Source organism: Oncorhynchus kisutch, linkage group LG28 (assembly GCF_002021735.2).
Source record: "Oncorhynchus kisutch isolate 150728-3 linkage group LG28, Okis_V2, whole genome shotgun sequence".
Taxonomy (NCBI): Eukaryota; Metazoa; Chordata; class Actinopteri; order Salmoniformes; family Salmonidae; genus Oncorhynchus; species Oncorhynchus kisutch.
Window position 1 is genome coordinate 38877205 of NC_034201.2, and position 15213 is coordinate 38892417.

General features: G+C 41.1%; 1 protein-coding gene across 3 annotated transcripts in view; it reads left to right on the forward strand.

The window, feature by feature from the left end:
• The window catches only part of p4ha2 (procollagen-proline, 2-oxoglutarate 4-dioxygenase (proline 4-hydroxylase), alpha polypeptide 2), a 29203-nt gene that overhangs the window by 8825 nt on the left and 5165 nt on the right, over nt 1–15213 (forward strand). Inside the window, exons 3-12 of one of the 3 annotated variants that reach the window (XM_031808259.1) lie at nt 203–299; nt 565–716; nt 2808–2945; nt 3704–3943; nt 6699–6898; nt 12531–12707; nt 12887–12957; nt 13052–13151; nt 13690–13743; nt 15035–15100. In XM_031808259.1, the coding sequence (XP_031664119.1) occupies nt 203–299; nt 565–716; nt 2808–2945; nt 3704–3943; nt 6699–6898; nt 12531–12707; nt 12887–12957; nt 13052–13151; nt 13690–13743; nt 15035–15100 (1295 nt within the window). Of the gene's footprint in view, nt 1–202; nt 300–564; nt 717–2807; nt 2946–3703; nt 3944–6698; nt 6899–12530; nt 12708–12886; nt 12958–13051; nt 13152–13689; nt 13744–14933; nt 14988–15034; nt 15101–15213 lie in introns of all 3 variants that reach the window. The other 2 variants (XM_031808260.1, XM_031808261.1) reach the window with 2 other exon arrangements.

Genomic DNA, 15213 nt, shown 5'->3' on the forward strand with positions numbered 1-15213 from the left:
ACCATTAAACCGAAGCACATTCTGCATCCACTTTCTCTCAGGAAATGATGATCATGGGAAATGACTCGACCTGGTTGCCTAACACGTTTATAACATAGGTGTACAGTAGTCTGTTATAACACAAAAGATTCAGGATATTGAATGAGTCATCTTCAGTTTTCAACTTCACAGAATTGCTTTTTTTCCTTAAACCTTCTATTAGGTCAAATGACAGACCTGATATACACAGAGAAGGAGTTGGTTCAGTCCTTGAAAGAATACATCAAAGCAGAGGAATCCAAACTAGATGCTGTGAAAAGGTGAACACTACAATCTGTAACCATAGACTCTGTAACCATAGACTCTGTAACCATAGAATCTGTAACTATAGAATCTGTAACCATAGAATCTGTAACCATAGAATCCTTTTAGCCTTTTTTTCCCAATGATGTTCATTTGCCAGAATATGCCTAACTGACAGATGAAATAGGTCAGTTTGTGAGATGATCAATGATCGGATTGTAGCACGACTGGAGATACTTTTCTACTAGCCTGAACCTGACTCTTTCCCTCCATGTGCTGTAGCTGGGCCAACAAGCTGGACGTGCTGACGCGTGCCTCCACCTTAGACCCGGAGGGCTACCTGGCCCACCCCGTCAACGCCTACAAGCTGATGAAGAGGCTCAACACGGAGTGGTCCGAGCTGGAGAGCCTGGTGCTGCAGGACCCTTCAGACGGTACGATAGGGATGGAGGGAGGGAGAGGTTACAGCTTCTATATAGCTTCTCTCTGTGTGGGTGTGTGGAGGCTTGTGGAGAAACGGGTGTGGGGCCAATTGTGATCCATCATGCTCCAACCCCACATCTGCAGAGTAGAGTGGAGCTGAGAGAGAACACTGGCTGTGCAGCTGTAACTGTATCTGTTTACATTGGTCACGTCTTCAGTGTGTGCGTGTGCGTGTGTGTAATTGTCTTCTGTCTTACTTATGTGGACCCACCAACTTGGTGTTGTCAGATGTCTGGAAGGAGGCTAAATGGAAGGTCCAGTGTATTTGATATTAGGGCTGGATCGTAACACACTCTGTGTGTTTGTTTTCTAGCCATCACTAGAGGCAACAAAAATACCTGTAGATACCGTTATTAAATCAGCTATTCTCCCTTAGCCTATACGTCAGTGGTTCTCAAACCTCTCCTCAGTGACCCCAAGCCGTTCCATGTATTTTATATATTCCAGAGCTAGCACACCTGATTCATCTTGTCAACTAATCAGCAAACCCTTGATTAGGTGTATCAGGTGAGTCAACAAAATATTGAAATGTCTTGGGTTCCCTGAGGAGAGGTTTGAGAACCACTGCTATACGTGACTAGAATCACAGTTTACATTCTCTAGTTATCTGATGTCACACCCTGACCATAGTTTACTTTGTATATTTCTATGTTTTGGTTGGTCATGTGTTTGCACCAGATAGTGTTTGTATTGATTCGTGTTTTAAGTTTGTTTATTAAACATGGATCGCAATCTACACGCCGCATTTTGGTCCGACTCTCCTTCACCACAAGAGAATCGTTACATCTGAACCTCACACACTAGATCACATATTATATCATTGCACACCAGGCAGCTCCACTGCAGATGTTCTGTGCTTGGTGCCTTTGACTATTTGTATGCATCCCAAATAGCACCTTATTATTGCTGAGCGATTAGTGCTGCTTGAGGTCGGTTCGGTTTCATTTCAAATTTACTTAAAATGATTACTGTTTTTGATTTCAGTAATTTTTTTAGACAGTAAATGCACTATGCGTTATGTGGGGGGAATGCTCTAACAACACAGAATAAAACAATTATAAAAGTCCCATGATGCTAGTGACTGCCCATTACTGCTTATCACTTATTAACCATCATTTCTTCATTATGACTTTACTTTAATAAAATATTTGTTTTATTTAATGACTTTATTCCAAGTCATCATCTCATCTCTATAGAGCTGCTGCCTATGCTGTCTGACAAAATAACATTTTTAGTCATTTTTTAAAGTAAATAAGGCATACTTTTATGATCGCTGAATAGCAACTATCAATCACTTAGATCATATATTTTCAGGTAGAGATACCTCGCGAAGCAACTGCTTTCTATCCCTCTCGCACATTCTCTCTTCTCTCCGTCTCCGTGTCTGCTGCACACAGAACGGACAAGTAAGCGGGCATGCAAAGGATTATGGTCATTGTAGTTAATTGTCGTGTTTTCTGCTCTAAACTATGTCGAATATTGGCCTGTTTGAAACTACAACTCCCTACTACATCGCACAGTTCAGGCTTGATCTGATTTATTTCTACAGAAACATTGTATCGAGCTCACAGTCAATTTGTTATTTATGTGCCCTGGTCAATTTGTTATTTATGTGCCCTGGTCAATTTGTTATTTATGTGCCCTGATCAATTAGTTATTTATGTGCCCTGGTCAATTTGTTATTTATGTGCCATGGTCAATTTGTTATTTATGTGCCCTGGTCAATTTGTTATTTATGTGCCCTGGTCAATTAGTTATTTATGTGCACTGGTCAATTTGTTATTTATGTGCCCTGGCCAATTTGTTATTTATGTGCCCTGGTCAATTTGTTATTTATGTGCCCTGGTAAATTTGTTATTTATGTGCCCTGGTCAATTTGTTATTTATGTGCCCTGGTCAATTTGTTATTTATGTGCCCTGGTCAAAAGTAGTCCACTATAAAATGAATAGAGTGGTACTTGGGACAAAGCTTTCTATGACTCACAAGATTTGAATCATTTTTAAGCGTTTCACTCTGTGTATGTATCACTGTGGTCCCTCAGGGTTTATCTCCAACATGACAGTACACAGGCAGTACTTCCCTGACCAGGAGGATGAGAAAGGTGCTGCCAAGGCACTGATGCGTCTCCAGGACACGTACAAACTGGACTCTGAGAGTTTCGCCAGGGGCAAACTGCCAGGTAAAGAAGGAGTGTTGTTATTCTCTCTCTGACTCCCTGCAGACACAGATAAAATCACTCCAACGCTGCCAAGGAAGATTCTAGAAGTCTCCATATGTGTTATCACAGTGTGTGAGCTGAGCGTATCTCAACCTGGCCCTTCCAGAACGCTTCGAACAAGCTAAGTGCTACTGCAGAGTGGTTTCTATTTCTTCCAGACAGATGTCTAACCTCTCCAGAAATGCAAGCTAAAACAGAACAGCCTTGACACCAAGAGCAGATGCTTTGGCCACACATTCACAGTGTATATTTGTTTTACAACAAATGTGCATCCTTAGTATTCTACCCCACCAAGTCTGACAACTCTGTCAGAAAAAGGATAAATAGCTAGTTGTTTTGATATTCCCCTCTTATTGTTGCAATAGAAACATAATCTACAGTATCACAGCACCATTATGGATTTATGGAGCAATTTTATGGAGTAAACCTCATAAACAGTTAATTAACTGGTTATAGATAGTCTTATTCATGGAAGTTGTAATGAAGTGCTAAGAACAGAATGGTACATCAATACTATACTGTACTACACTATACTAAGGGTGGCAACATTTCCCCAAATTCCAATACTTTGCAGAAATACTGTTTGGAGGATTCACGGATTTCCTGCTAATTCCCTCTTGATTCCAGGAATCTTCCAACTGGGAATTCTGGAAAACCTGGTAATTTTGGGAATGTTACTGTAATTTTGCAACCCTAACTATACTATACTATAACTGCAGGGATGCACCACAACGCCATCCTGACAGTGGATGACTGTTACGATATGGGGAAGACGGCGTACAACGAGGCAGACTACTACCACGCGGTGCTGTGGATGCAGCAGGCCCTCAGGCAGATGGATGCAGAGGAGGAGCATGTGGTGTCCAAGGCCGATGTCCTGGACTATCTCAGCTACTCTGTCTACCAGATGGGAGACCTGCCCCGTGCCATCGAGTTGACACGCCGCCTAGTGGCCATCGGTAGGACACACACGCGACATACCACTGAAACATCTTCAGAACTGGTTTAATATCCAGGAGCTTATTTTTAGGGGTGTTTGAGAACACGAGAGACATCTTTCTCTCTCACTCTCTCAATCTCAACCTCTTATACTCTCACTATCTCAATCTCTTATTATCTTACTCTCTCTCACACAATGTCACTATCTCCATCTCTTATACTCTCACTCTCTCTCACATATTCTCACTATCTCAATCTCTTATACTCTCACTCTCTGTTACAATTTCTCACTATCTCAATTACTTATACTCTCACTCTCCCTCACACATTCTCACTATCTCAATCTCTTATACTCTCACTCTCTCACACAGATTCCTCACATAATCTAATATTCTCATGCATTCTCACATAATCACCATCTCACCAACTCTCATATACATCTTCCATAGTTCCAGGGTGTAACCAAGAGAGTGGTCATGGTTTACTATTTTTAACTGCATCAGTGATGTTGTGTGCTGAAGGCTGCAATTATGGCGATCTGGTTGCTTTGTTTGAATGTGAAGTTAAATGGACCAAACCCGAAGGCGAACAGCTAGGAAAATCTACCAGCGTTGCCATATTTACCAAGGAAAGAATCAGATTTAAAAGAGTAACATTAGCTACTATAGTTAGCTAAAATAACATATTGCCGGGTAGTTTTCCCTAGTTTTGGTATGTTTTTTTGTGTTTGTGGCAGGAAAAGGGCAGGATAAGTGGCTGGAAAAGTGCTACTTTTAACCCTTTAAAGCGTTTTAAGTATATTAAGGGAAATACCGTACTAGGGAGTTGTCAGTAGATTGTTTTTGTCAAGGTAACTGTAACTGACCTATCTAAAATACAGTGCAACATTTTGTTACGTTACAGCCTTATTCTAAAATGGATTAAATCATTTTTTTCCCTCATTAATCTACACACAATACTGAGAGAAGTCAGGCACAGGAGAGCAACGGCGCAGTTTAATAAACAAAACCACCATAAACAGAACCATAAATCAATTGGTAAACAAAACCACCATAAATAGATCCATAAATCAATTGGTAAACAAAACCCGTTACACACGAGCATAACGTGCACAAGCACCACAATATACAATTCCCGACAAGGACATGGGAGGAACAGAGCGTTAAATTCACAGACAAGACAAAACAATTGGAAAATTAAAGGTGGATCAGCGATGGCTAGAAGACCGGTGACGTCGACCGCCGAACGCCGCCCGAACAAGGAGAGGGAGCGACTTCAGCGGAAGTCGTGACAATTACCCCATAATGACAAATCAAAAACAGTTTTTTAAATGTTTGCACAAAAAAAAGAAATACCTTATTTGCATAAGTATTCAGACGCTTTTCTATGAGAATCCTTGAGATGTTTCTACAACTTGATTGGAGTCCACCTATGGTAAATTCAATTGATTGGACATGATTTGGAAAGACACACAACTGTCTATGTAAGGTCCCACAGTTAAAAGTGCATGTCAGAGCAAAAACCAAGTCGAAGGAATTGTCCGTAGAACTCCGAGAATGGATTGTGTCGAGGCACAGACCTGGGGAAGGGTACCAAAACATTTCTGCAGTATTGAAGGTCCCCAAGAACACAGTGGCCTCTATCATTCTTAAATGGAAGAAGTCTGAAACCACTAAGATTCTTCCTAGAGCTAGCCGCCCAGCCAAAATGACCAATTGGGGGAGAAGGGCCTTGATCAGGGAGGTGACCAAGAACCCGATGATCACTCTGACAGAGCTCCAGAGTTCCTCTGTGGAGATTGGAGAACCTTCGAGAGGAACAACCCTCTCTCAGCACTCCACCAATCAGGCCTTTATGGTAGAGTTGCCAGACGGAAACCACTCCTCAGTAAAAGGCACATGACAGCCCGCAAAAGGTACCTAAAGGACTCTCAGACCATGAGAAACAAGATTCTCTGGTCTGATGAAACCAAGATTGAACTCTTTGGCCTGAATGCCACGTGTCATGTCTGGAGGAAACCTGGCACCATCCCTATGGTGAAACATGGTGGTGGCAGCATCATGCTGTGGGGATGTTTTTCAGTGACAGGGACTAGGAGACTAGTAAGGAAAGATGGACGGAGTAAAGTACAGAGAGATCCTTGATGAAAACCCATTCCAGAGTGCTCAGGACCTCAGACTGGGGGGTGAAGGTTCATCTTCCAACCGGACAACGACCCTAAGCACATAGCCAAGACAAGTACTGAGAAAAGGGTCTTTACTGAGTAAAGGGTCTGAATACTTAAGTAAATGTGATATTTCTGTTTTTTTGCTTTGTCATTATGGTGTATTGATGAGGAAAAAACTATTCAATTAATTTTAGAATAAGGCTGTAATGTAACAAAATGTGGAAAAAGTCAAGGGGTCTGAATACTTTCCGAATGCACTTTAACTGAATGCAATGTTGCCATATAATCCCTAGTCTTGCCTCTCATCTCAACACATAATGGCAATAATGAAATAACTGCAGTTGACTGACTCTAAAGACCACAAGAGGGCATCTTATTTCAGACATTCAATGTAAGTGTTTCTATCCTTGAAAATAAAATTTAAAAAATACATGTTTTAGTAGCATGTAGAGAGAGACAGTTGTTATTCACTCAAACCAGTGATGAGAGTTACACATTGTCGAATTGTGCAATCACACAACTAATTAATGCTGATTCTAATATATTTCCCTCATATTCCCCATGTCCTGTTAGTCTGCGTAACTGCATGACCCGTGGTGTCCTTACAGACTCTAGCCACCAGAGGGCAGGAGGAAACCTGCGTTACTTTGAGAAGCTGCTGTCCAAGCAGCTGAACGAGCTGAACCAGGAGGGCCAGGAGCCAGCCACCGAGGAGCCCATCCAGCTGGGGACCTACAAGAGACCCAAAGACTACCTGCCTGAAAGGGAGATCTATGAGGCCCTGTGCAGGGGAGAGGGAGTCAAAATGGTAAGAGACTGATTGTCTAAGACTCTTCTATGACAGTTGATTAGGGGTAATGGCCAAAAGTTAGATTAGTTAGACAATCTGTATGGCTATGCCTCGATAATGTCAATCTAGAGAGAGGCCCATGATGAATAAACTGTCGGAGTGGTGACATGAATGAGGGATTAGTGCTTAATTTGAGCTGGATCCTGCCGGACTGTTTTGTTCCGGAACCCATTTTCCAGGACCCGGTACCTCTCGTGGTATGAAAAATAATTTTCACTATGTGCAATGTACAAATTTCCAAAAAAGCAATCAGGGTTAATTCAATTTGCCTCCTCTTTAATTATCCTGTCCCCTAAAAAACATAATGTGAAAACATACCTGATATTCTAAGAATTGATTCGTGTTGGGCCGGCCCGGGTTTATGGTTTGAGCAACATTAAAGCCTATAGACCTACGCGTGACCGTTGCTGTGGTAAGAGAAGCTTGCGCCTGTATCTCTCACAGAACTGGAATGAGATTCCCTTTCTATGATATCTCTCTGCTCTGATAGACATGAGCCTGCAACATTCATCTCTCCACCTTTGCATCTTCATCAACCCTTAGTAAACCTGTGATTGACTAGATACAATGCTATTTCACAGTGCTGATGTAAAAACGTATGTGTTATGGCTTTACACCCCATGCTATAATGTGGATAAAGAGTTACTTGTCTAACAGAACACAGAGGGTGTTCTTTAATGGAAGCCTCTCAAATATAATCCAGTTAGAATCAAGAATTCCCCAGGGTAGCTGTTTAGGCCCCTTGCTTTTTAAAATTTGTACTAATGACATGCCACTAACTTTAAAGCCAGAGTGTCTATGTATGCGGATGACTCAACGCCATACACATCAGTTACTACAGCGACTGAAATGACTGCAACACTCAACAAAGAGCTGCAGTTAGTTTCAGAGTGGGTGTAAAGGAATAAGTTAGCCCTAAATATTTCTAAAACTAAAAGCATTGTATTTGGAACAAAACACTCACTAAACCGTAAACCTCAACTAAATCTCGTAATAAATTATGTGGAAATTGAGCAAGTTGAGATTACTAAACTGCTTGGAGTAACACTAGATTGTAAACTGTCATGGTCAAAACATATTGATGCAGTAAAAGCTGAGATGGGGAGAAGTCTGTCTATAATAAAGCAATGCCCTGCCTTCTTAACAACACTATCAACAAGGCAGGTCCTACAGGCCCTAGTTTTGTCACACCTTGGCTACTGTTCAGTCGTGTGGTCAGGTGCCACAAAAAAAGGACTTAGAAAAATTGCAATTGTCACAGAACAGGGCAGCACAGCTGGACCTTGGATGTACACAGAGAGCTAATATTAATAATATGCATGTCAATCTCTCCTGGCTGAAAGTGAAGTAGGGATTGACTTCATCACTACTTTTATTTATGAGAGGTATTGACATGTTGAATGCACCGAGCTGTCTGTCTAAACTACTGGCACACAGCTCTGACACCCATGCATACCCCAAAAGACATGCCACCAGAGGTCTCTTTACAGTCCCCAAGTCCAGAACAGACTATGGGAGGCGCACAGTACTACATAGAGCCATGACTACATGGAACTCTATTCCACATCAAGTAATTCATGCCAGCAGTAAAATGAGATTTAAAAAACAGATTAAAAAAACACCTTCTGGAACAGCGGGGACTGTGATGCAACACACATATTGGCACAGACACATACACACACACACACACACACACACACACACACACACACACACACACACACACACACACACACACACACACACACACACAATAACATACACACTATACATACACATGAATTTAGTACTGTAGATATGTGGTCCAGTAGGGGCCGGAGGGCACACAGTGTGTTGTGAAATCTGTAAATGTATTGTAATATTTTGTAAAATTGTATAAACTGCCTTCATTTTGCTGGACCCCAGGAAGAGTAACTGTTGCTTTGGCAACAGCTAATGGGAACCATAATAAATGCAAATACAAGTAGAAACATACAGTGCCTTGAAAAAGTATTCATCCCTCTTGGCGTTTTTCCTATTTTGTTGCATTACAACCTGTAATTTAAATAGATTTTCTTTAGGATTTCATGTAATGGACATACACAAAATAGTCCAAATTGGTGAAGTGGAATTTAAAAAATAACTTGTTTAAAAAAATTCTAAATGGAATAGTGGTGCGTGCATATGTATTTACCCACTTTCCTATGAAGGCCCCAAATAAGATCTGGTACAACCAATTACTGTCAGAAGTCACATAATTAGTTAAAAAGTCCACCGGTGTACAATCTAAGTGTCACATGATCTGTCACGTGATCTCAGTATATATACACCTGTTCTGAAAGGCCCCAGAGTCTGCAACACCACTAAGCAAGGGGCCCCACCAAGCAAGCGGCACCAGGAAGACCAAGGAGCTCTCCAAACAGGTCAGGGACAAAGTTGTGGAGAAGTACAGATCAGAGTTGGGTTATAAAAAAGATCAGAAACTTTGAACATCCCACAGAGCACCATTAAATCCATTATTAAAAATGGAAAGAATATGGTACTACAACAAACCTGTCAAGAGAGGGCCGCACACCAAAACTCACAGACCAAGCAAGGAGGGCATTAAGAGGAGACAAAGAGAGAGAGGAAACAAAGAGACCAAAGATAACCCTGAAGGAGCTGCAGAGCTCCATAGCGGAGATTGGAGTATCTGTCCATAGGACCACATAGGACCAGAAGAGTGGCCAGAAAAAAGCCATTGCTTAAAGAAAAAAATAAGCAAACGCATTTGGATGTTTGCCAAAAGGCATGTGGCAGACTTCCCAAACATATGACCATCTGGTCAGATGAGACTAAAATGAAGCTTTTTGGCCATCAAGGAAACGCTACGTCTGGCGCAAACCCAACACCTCTCATCACCCCGAGAATACAATCCCCACAGTGAAGCATGGTGGTGGAAGCATCATGCTGTCGGGATGTTTTTCATCGGCAGGGACTGGGAAACTGGTCAGAATTGAAGGAATGATGGAAGGCGCTAAATACAGGGAAATTCTTGAGGGAAACCTGTTTCAGTCTTCCAGAGATTTGAGACTGGGACGGAGGTTCACCTTCCAGCAGGACATTGATCCTAAGCATACTGCTAAAGCAACACTCGCATGGTTTAAGGGGACACATTTAAATGTCTTGGAATGACCTAGTCAACGCCCAGACCTCAATCCAATTGAGAATCTATGGTATGACTTAAAGATTTCTGTACACCAGCGGAACCAATCCAACTTGAAGGAGCTGGAGCAGTTATGCCTTGAAGAATGGGAAAAGACTCCAGTGCCTGGATGTGCCAAGCTTATAGAGACATACCCCAAGAGGCTTGCAGCTGTAATTGCTGCAAAATGTGGCTCTACAAAGTATTGACTTTGAGGGGGTGAATAGTTATGCACACTCAAGTTTTCTGTTTTTTTGTCTTATATCTTGTTTGTATCACAATAAAAAATATTTTGCATCTTCAAAGTCGTAGACATGTTGTGTAAATCAAATGATACAAACTCCCCAAAAATCAATTTTAATTCCAGGTTGTAAGGCAACAAAGTAGGAAAAATGCCAAGGGGGATGAATACTTTCACAAGCCACTGTAGTTGCTGGAGTCAGTGGTGTAAAAAGTACCCAATTGTCATACTTGTAAAAGTTTAGATCCCTTCATAGAAAATGACTCAAGTAAAAGTGAGTCAACCAGTAAAATACTACTTTAGTAAAAGTCTAAAAGTATTTGGTTTTAAATATACTTAAGTATCAAAAGTAAATGTAATTGCTAAAATATACTTAAGTATCAAAAGTAAAAGTATAAATAATTTCAAATTCCTTATATTAAGCAAAACAGACGGCATCATTTTATTTTTTATTTAGGGATAGCCAGGGCCACACTCCAACACTTCGACATAATTTACAAACATAGCATGTGTGTTTAGTGAGTCCACCAGATCAGAAGCAATAGGAAAGACCAGGGATGTTCGCTTGATAAGTGAGTGAATTGGACCATTTTCCTGTCCTGCTAAGCATTCAAAATGTGAAAAATACTTTTGGGTGTCAGGGAAAATGTATGGAGTAAAAAGTACATTGTTCTCTTTAGGATTGTATTGATGTAAAATTTGTAAAGAAGGGAAATAATAAAGTAAAGTACAGATACCCCAAAAAACTACTTAAGTCATACTTTAAAGTATTTTTACTTAAGTACTTTACACCACTGGCTGGAGGTGCTTCAGCACCCCTGATACATTGAAATACATTTGCCAAAGTTATAGAATTACTGCTGTCTGTTCAGAAATAAATTAAATAATTCAGAATACTGCACCAGGAGCAGACCTATAATTTAGCCACAGAGGATCAACAATAGCTTGTAATTTTTTTTTTGCCTATCTGTGGATTGTGTGTAGCCCAATCACAAGGCATGCCTACAGTCAGGAATGCACATATGTCAGTGAACAGCATACAGCCGCCAAAACAAGCCTTTCGCAATATTTAGAATACAATCGCGGGAAAAACATAAGTTGGAATGCAAATGGTTCCTGCTGAAAAGAGATTACTAATCTGACTGTAGGCTGCCAAATAGTTATCAACTTCCAAATAGGCCTATTGAGTGAAGAGAATTGTTTTCGAAAGTTAAACAAGAGTGATATAAGCTTTTGGCACGAGCGCATCGGCCATCGCCGGTGAGTGAGCTACGCATCATTCGGTGAGTCCGTGAAACTGGAAGGCTTTTTTAGGACTATAATTTCCTCCTCATATTGTACATTATGTGTGTCTCCACACACCTAGGTCTAGGCTACAGATGGATTCAAGACAAGGACGTTTTTATTGATCTCTGATTTGTCAGTGTCAGTGTGAAAGTACCCTGTCATTTCCATCATTTGTGATGTATTAAAAAAGATTCAGCTAAAGTTTCCAATTATCAAAAATGTGTAGAATTGCATGAAATGCATTCATAAATGGCCCAGTTTTTCTCAGACTCTAGGCTTACACCCCCCCGGTGTGTGCAGCTTCTGAAAGCGCCTCCACTCTACTGCTCTATGCCAACACGCAAGAGCGATGATATGCATGCAATGTTTTATTATAAAGTTGTTGTTTTTCCTGGTGTTCCGGTACCTCAGAACCCCTCAGGTCACACCCCTCTCAGCTCCCTTTTCGTTCCGGCACCTCCCAATTTACAAATGAAGCACTGGAGAGGAGATGATGAGATAACTTAACAGGGTTTTGGAGAGGAGATGATGAGATAACTTAACAGGGTTTTGGAGAGGAGATGATGAGATAACTTAACAGGGTTTTGGAGAGGAGATGATGAGATAACTTAACAGGGTTTTGGAGAGGAGATGATGAGATAACTTAACAGGGTTTTGGAGAGGAGATGATGAGATAACTTAACAGGGTTTTGGAGAGGAGATGATGAGATAACTTAAACAGGGTTTTGGAGAGGAGATGATGAGATAACTTAACAGGGTTTTGGAGAGGAGATGATGAGATAACTTAACAGGGTTTTGGAGAGGAGATGATGAGATAACTTAAACAGGGTTTTGGAGAGGAGATGTGAATTCCACTTTAACTCACACTCCCAACCCATTCCACCCTCCACCCCATCCAGACCACTGAGAGGCGCAGCCGGCTGTACTGCCGCTACCATGACGGGAACAGGAACCCTCGCCTGCTGCTCCAGCCCATGAAGGAGGAGGATGAGTGGGACAGCCCACACATCGTCCGCTACCTCAACGCTCTGTCAGACCAGGAGATAGAGAAGATCAAGGAGCTGGCCAAGCCCAGGGTGAGAGGAGCAGCAAACTGGGCCAGTTCCACTATAACCTTAGATTGTCTCTGTTAGTAGATGGAATACTATACCGTATGTCTCAGTGGTAGTATTGAAACATCTTATCATAAGAGAGAGAATGTCTCAGAAACACACTATGGTATCAATATTAATTTATACTGTATGTCTTTGTATAGCTTGCAAGAGCTACTGTTAGAGACCCCATAACAGGCATTCTGACCACAGCAAACTACAGGGTATCCAAAAGGTGAGTCATTATGTAGATCATGTTTAGTCATGACTCATCTCTGGGTGAATGAGTCATGTTGTTGGGTTGAGTCAGTGGATGTCTTGTCCTTCAGTGCGTGGCTGGAGGGGGAAGAGGACCCTGTTATTGAACGCGTCAACCAAAGGATAGAGGACATCACAGGTCTGACAACGCAGACTGCCGAACTACTCCAGGTAACGGTATCATACATAATACATACAGTCTACCCATGGCCGTGGGAGGGGGGGGCTGGGGCGTTAATTTCAATTTATCAGATGGTGCTGCAATCCCCTCAGCACCCCTACTTCCTGCGGCGATGAGCCTAGCTGGTAGACATAGATAACTATACATATAGTCGTGTTAGACAGGGGTATACTGTAGTTTACCTGTTACACTCATATCAACATTGGGCATCATGTTAGAATACCCCTCTTCACTTTGTGAAATTTAGCTGATCATTTAACAGTCATCCGTTTTTGTGTGAGTCGTTGTAAACTTCAGGCTTCAAAAGTTATCTGATCGGATTTCGGCAATTGGATTTGATTAAATGCATAGAAATAGAATGAATAGAACAGGCGTATCATTGACTTGAATGGGGACGCCCGTTCTGTTAATTATATTTCTACGACTTTAATCCTATCCGATTCAAGAAATCCGATCAGTTAACTTCTGAAAAATGAGGCCCAGAGGTTGTCCAATAACTTAGCTTCTACTCTTTGTCTCACTAAACAGATTGCTAACTATGGGGTCGGAGGACAATACGAGCCACATTTTGATTTCTCCAGGGTAAGGGTAACCTCTAGACGGGGACTAAAGTGTGCTCTCTGTTGCATCTGGGAAGGGATGCAACAGTCATGTAGTCGTTTATCCTGCTGTGATCTATAGAGAAGTACGTTTTCACACGTGTAGCCACAAGCCACTTGCTTATGTTGTTTTTCTCCATTACAATGACAATATATGTTGACCTAAAAATAAATTAGAGCTGCACATTTAGCTGTCAACATGCAAGACAGTGTCAAAGGTCAATGTGGACCTGTAAAATTAGGGAGATTCTGTCTCTCACCGACTGCTAGAGTCTGCTTCCCAAATGGCAACCTATTCCTTAAGTAGTGAGTGCACTATCGAGTAAAGGGAATACAGTGTCATTTGTGGCACAGATAGAGTGGTGTGTATCCAAGAGGGGCCCTGAATTCTTAAATGGCAGATTTCCAAAGGAGACCTAGATGACAGTTCAACCACGTCCATAAGTAGAGTAAGAATAGTTAGGAACAGTATGTACAGATATATTGGCAGCCTTGCATTTTACAATGGAGTGCAACGGAGCAGAATGTTCTGTTTTCTCTATTCAAAACTGGTTGAATGGCTATTTTTACCCTGTAGGCACCTGCAACCTACCACAGGTGAAATAAACGACATCATAAACAAGAATCCTTACCTCCAACCAAATTCATTTGAATTTGTAACATTTAGTCAATTTAAGTTTAGACAAATACATGTGTAAACAAATACATGTGCACACACCAAAAGTTCTCAAGTTCAATTTACTTGAGAAGAAATAGTGAATCATGCAAAAAAAAAGACATTCAACACAATGTCAGAAGCTGGTTTGAAGCTGGTTTGAAGTTGTTGGCATGCAGATCACAGCATGATGAAGATTTCAGACTGCACGCAAGATGCTCAGGTCCTCAACCCAGTGGTAGACAGTGGCTCTACTGATTCTTAGCGGCACCCAGTTGAAGTGCACAACGTACTGTATCAATTGGACTACATGAAAATATATCCACTTAATCTAATCTATAATCAAAGGATTCAATATTAGATTATATTTAATATATTTAATTTAATATAAATGAAATTAATCCATTTATCCCAATGATTTTCAATAACCAAATTAAGTCAAACCGATATTAACAATCAATTTGGTCACAAAGGGTTTCTTTAATGGCAGGGTTAAAAGTTATAAACATTTGTTGCAGCGTCCTCAGGACATCATGGTCGATGGAAATAGACTTGCTACCTTCCTGAACTACGTAAGTACATGTCCCTGTGTGTATTCAACTTGTGTTTTACTTCATAGAAAGAGGAACCTGATGCTTTCAAAACATTAGGCACTGGAAATCGTGTGGCTACTTTTTTAAATTACGTAAGTATGGGAATCCAGTTGCTGCTGTCAACTTACAGTAGCAGCTAATGATTTAAGGCTCTATTCAACATTACAGCGTGATTGAAATTTAAAGGCAATGTTCCCGCTTTAGC